Below are 5,419 nucleotides of genomic sequence, written 5' to 3'. Positions count from 1 at the left end.
ATGGCAACAAAAATTAACAGCATCCTTAATGATCTACCAATGGCAAGACAGTTGCAAAAATTAAGGTCAGACTCATAACAACTTCTCTACTATGGCTCAATGACAAAGGTCATTCATCATGTATTAAATTATATAACATTAAATTTAAAACAATAAACTATGACTAGCAACGAGAAACATGAAATAAAAGTTAAAATACAACTTTAATGGCAGCTTATATATGTTGACTTGGCAATAGATTTCCACCTATGGCAATTATCATCAATAATTCTTTAAATTTGAGATAAACCAAAAATTGTATATCTTCAATCTGATTTCTGACTGATTTTACTGGTATCAAATTCAGACCTGATTTGTATGGCTGTTGGTACGAATGACTGAACAATAGACATAAATTTTACCTAAAAATTAAATTCTTATGATTGATCATTGGATACTTGACATTAATGAAAGAAAATATCAGAACTAACAAACATTTGATCTGTACGTGAACACTGTATTACCACAAAGTAAGTTAAAAAAATAATATCTAAATTATTTTTGCGTAATGAGTTTACTAATTATTTTATACTTGTTTACTTTCTAATTATAACGGAATAAATTGCCTTTATCACTAATATATCTAAAGAGTATGTTTTGGAACTAGGAATGAAATTTTCGCGGATGTAGTTAGACCATATGTTCAACAAAAGTATATTTAATTAATGCTTGTATAATGACTTTGGCAATAACACTAAAATTTGAACATGTCCTCAATCCACAAAATTTGATACCTCTAAAAATAATGGAAACCACAGTATCACTAATCTCAAATAGGTAAAAATTCTTACTTAATCTAAAAGATATCATATTTGTTACACATATACTGGAAGTACTGGATACATCATAAAAATAAAAAGATTTCAAGTATTGCATGATACTCAAACAATGTATCAATACACTAACTGCACATCTCTTACGGCTCATAAGGTAAAATGCCAACTAAACAGAATCAATTTACAAATATGTAAACAACAAAATAACATTTCAAATGTTATTGTATAATACAAACAAAAAAATGCTAAAACGAAGCACAACAAACAAATATTATATACAAAGAAAAACTAGAACTTTTATTTACCTATCCAAAATAATGAAACACTAAGATGGACCAACATAAAATTTGAAGACCTTAGTTATGACTACAACCTTCTATACAACCAAGGCTAGTTTATACAATGAATACAGCTGATATTTACCCACCCATATCTGAGATGTTCAAAGTGCATTCCTTGCATTGGTCCCATACTTAGACTTATGCAATATTAGATGTAAAAAATGACAACAAAAACCAACTACATGTAATGATTCCCCCATTTACTACATTTAGTGCAAAAATTTACTGTTGATTACCTATTAAAACATTAACAGTACTAAATATAAGACTGATTTACACTTTTCCCTTACCAAATGAACAATGCCTTATTTCTGGTTCTTGAAAACTGACATGCAAAATTGTTTTGAACTGTATAATGTAGATAGCCAGTGGTAAACAAGATAAATATATTGATTGTGACTGATAATACCCAATGTTATACTAGAGAATTCTCGATATCTGACTTTACTAACGTCATACATAAAGTATACGTAAGAAATCACAATGAAGACTATATTTGAGATTGAATTGTCTCCCTGTTTCCAACAAAAACAAACCATATCAAAATGCATTCAGCTATAATTTCGCCATTATCTTCATATTTTTCTTAATCTAATTAGGATATTTGAATTAAGACAACATTGTTGTACATAGGGAAACGTTTATTTTCAGTTAGGGAATCATGAATACATTGGACAATTAAAACAATCTTGATACTGTACGTGCAAGTCTTTTTGTTTATAAGAAACAAACCGATCAAAAACCAGATACAGCCCAATGCCATTAATGGACTGTTTTATGCTTTATGGTCTGGTGTGGTCTTTTTGGAATGTTTTCGTCTTTCATTTTTTTCATACTTCGTCATCTCGGGCTTTAATATCTCAGATCGTTAATCTATGTCCTAGCTTAGACTATTTCTTACGAGTTATTTGGTGTGAATTGTTGCAACTGTCTTTTTAAATTGATTTTTACCGACTGCTGTTGCATCACTTTCTAAACTTAGGAGAGCATTTTGAGTCGGTAAACATGTTTGTCCACTGCCATAATTTATGCTCGGTCATATGCTACTCAATGCTTGACTTTGTTGCTGTTTATAATATTTGTGTTTGGTTCGCACATGTTTGCTTTCTCGTTTTAATTCCCTTGCCTTTCCCTTTCCAAAATAGAGATTTTGTCAGTGCATAATTAATCGATCTTTAAGCGTGCATGCACGTCTTCACCTTGAAAAAGCAGTTTCGATTTTTTTTAGTATTTATAGTGATTCTGGTAACTTAAAATTATTGACCATTAAACCTTAAGAAAAATAATCGTAATTAATGGAAGCATTGGAAGGTATAAAGAGCTGATATCCAGTTTAGGATTCAATAACTGGAGACACTGCTATACATCTGTTGTACTTTGTTTAAAATGCCAAGGGTTAATTATTAAGTCAAAGCATATTATCATTAAACTATTATAATTGAAATAAAAAATCTCAAAATACAAATATCATCTCACTTTGTTGACCGTCAATCCACGATTTTCAAACCAAAATAGGTTGTATCTCCAATTTAAAATTGTGTTTGACATATAGTTATCATAACTAGAATTTTGAAGGTTTTTTTTCTCCGAATAAAACCCTTCAGATATACCTTATAGTCAAGTCAGAATCAACATATGTGTGAAATTATAAAAAATCAAAAGATAAATGTTTATGGTTGAAACAAAACTTCACGCCAACATATAAATGTGTCGTATATCTTGTATAAAGATAGTTCTTGTTTGTTTATTGTCGTCAGTACATAATTAAGGCAATCTGAAATTGAGCCCTGGGTATGGACTAAAGGAAATTACTCGGTCAAACTCATAAGATCCAAACAAATTCGAACTTGATCTGGATTTTATCATGGATATTTGCCAGCCAGACGATACCACCAGATAGACCACCAGAAGGACGGATAAACAGACAGATCAGACCACCAGAAAGTCAGATATACAGACAGATAAGACCACCAGACCGACAAGACCATCAGACAGACAGACCAACAGGCAAGACCCCCAGACAGTCACACAACCAGACCACAAGACAGACACACAAAAAAGACCACCAGACAGACACACAAACAAGACTACCGCACAGACAGACAAGACAATCAGACAGACAGCAAGCCAGACAGACAGCCAGACCAGACCACCAGATAGACAGAAAAGGCCACCATACAGACAAACAGACAGACAAGACCACCAGACAGACAGACATACCAGATAAACAGACAGATAGACAAGAACACCAGATAAACAGACAGACAGACAGACAAGAACACCAGATAAACAGACAGACAGACAAGAACACCAGACAGACAGACATACAAGACAACTAAACTAGACCACCAAACAGACAGACAGACAAGACCACCAGACAGATATACAGAGAAGACCACCATACAGACAAGACAAACAAGACCACCAAACAGACAGACAAACAAGACTACAAGACAGACAGCCAAACAAATATAATAAAGTCTCCTACAGCTCCACTTCACAGGTCAGGGACTTATATATCTAGTTAACACTGATGATTAACGATCTATATCAATCAACAAAATGTTTTATAGCTAATAAGGCACAAGTCCCTCACAAATCAATTTAGTTTAATTACCAATTAAACTTAACCTAACTTAAACTAAATCAGCATATCTTTGCGTCTTGGCTTTAAAAGCCATATATGAATATGTAACATAACGTTGTTATGAAATAAAGAGAAGAGCAAATATATTTGCGGGTTTCTACAATGTACATGAAATACTGTTGAGACCGAATATCTACAGATAAGCCTTTTTCAAATGATTTTTACAGTTCTTTCTTATGTTCTACTATAAAACCACTGTTCCAGGTTAGGGGAGGGTTGGGACTCCGCCACATTACGTACACATGTGCCTGTCCCAAGTCTAGAGCCTGTAATTCAGTGGTTGTCGTTTAGTGCCGTGTTACATATTTGTTTCTCGTTCATTTTTTTTTTTGCACATTAATTAGGACGTTAGTTTTTTCGTTTGAATTGTAAACTTGAATTGAGTTTTACATTTGTCATTTCGGGGCCTTCTATAGCTGACTATACGGTATGGGCTTTGCTCATTGATGAAGGCTCTACTGTGACCATTTTTATTAATTTCTGTGTCATTTGGTCTCCTGTGAAGAGTTGTCTCAATCACACCTCATCTTTTTTTTTTATTATTATTAGTAAACGAGAAACATTTATCAAACATACCAACAAACGACAAGCACTGTTCCTGACTTAAATTCCTGACATAGGACAGGTGCATATAATATATGCTGCGGGTTTGAACGTTTTAACAGGCGCCAACCTTCACCATAAAACTGATACAGCAGTATAACATTACACTTGAAAAGACGCACTATAAAATATTAATTGAAAATGGCTTTACTCTTAGACTATAAAAAAATAAATGTAATATGAAATCGTGTACCAGTGTTTGACTGAAATTTCTGCAAATTTACTTTGCATATGTTGTAATGGCTCTTGCTCTTTCTGCATGAAAGAGAATAAACTTTCAGAAAGCAAAAAAAAATAATAATTTTGCAAATCAGCTACATTTTCTTTTATCTGTTTTGACTCCTTATAATTATAAAATCTTGATTTATTTCCTTGCAAAACTTCTAAGCTGTTCGATTTCATGTATTATGTGCTGCAACGCATTTAAAAAGATTGGAATTGATGACAGGGGACTCTACAAAGATCCTATAGTAACCTAAATAAATGTTCATCGGTTGACAAATGACATTGCACATTAACGGAACAACTGTAAAAATACAAATTTCGTCTTCACCGAAAACATAAATAATCAATTTTGAAAAAATGTATAACATATATGTCAACTTAAATTAAAAGATACTGATAAATTTCATTTTATCTATAATATTCGTATTTTTTTTTAGCTTACTGTCAAAAAAATATATATATCTGTAAAAACAATCACCGACTTACATGTACCATCTTGCGTATGCAGTCAGTGATTAAGTTCGTAATACAGAAGTTTTTACCTTTTTAACGGTCTAAACATGATTTTGGGAAAAGAAAGACAATCCAAATTAATAAATTTCACTTTCATACGTACAATGTATGTTACAATGACGCTTGAAAGGTATAAATAATATGAAGTTGACGCTTCATACGTACAAATACCATTGTTAAGTTACATTTAATGTATAAAGTAGATACTTATGTCGCTTGTGTTGTTTTCTCTACTAGAACTTATTTCTTACAAACATTGTCATTTTAAAAGCTTG

The 5,419-nt window shown here is 32.2% G+C and overlaps 1 protein-coding gene across 1 annotated transcript; it reads left to right on the top strand.

Moving 5' to 3' along the window:
- On the top strand, positions 1–3,495 carry LOC139511059 (uncharacterized). Its single transcript, XM_071297629.1, has 2 exons — positions 1–65; positions 3,036–3,495. Exons 1-2 carry the CDS (start codon positions 1–3, stop codon positions 3,493–3,495), a joined length of 525 nt encoding a protein of 174 aa, XP_071153730.1.
- The last annotated feature ends 1,924 nt before the right edge of the window (positions 3,496–5,419 follow it).

The sequence above is a fragment of the Mytilus edulis genome, chromosome 2 (genome assembly GCF_963676685.1).
Source record: "Mytilus edulis chromosome 2, xbMytEdul2.2, whole genome shotgun sequence".
Taxonomy (NCBI): Eukaryota; Metazoa; Mollusca; class Bivalvia; order Mytilida; family Mytilidae; genus Mytilus; species Mytilus edulis.
This window is presented reverse-complemented; position numbering and strand designations above follow the sequence as displayed.

Excerpts from the sequence above, each read along its gene's own strand:
- LOC139511059 (XM_071297629.1), top strand. The coding sequence starts at position 1 with ATGGCAACAAAAATTAACAGCATCCTTAATGATCTACCAATGGCAAGA. Across the intron at positions 66-3,035 it reads AGACAGTTGCAAAAATTAAG|CCAGACGATACCACCAGATA; the intron begins GTCAGACTCATA and ends GATATTTGCCAG.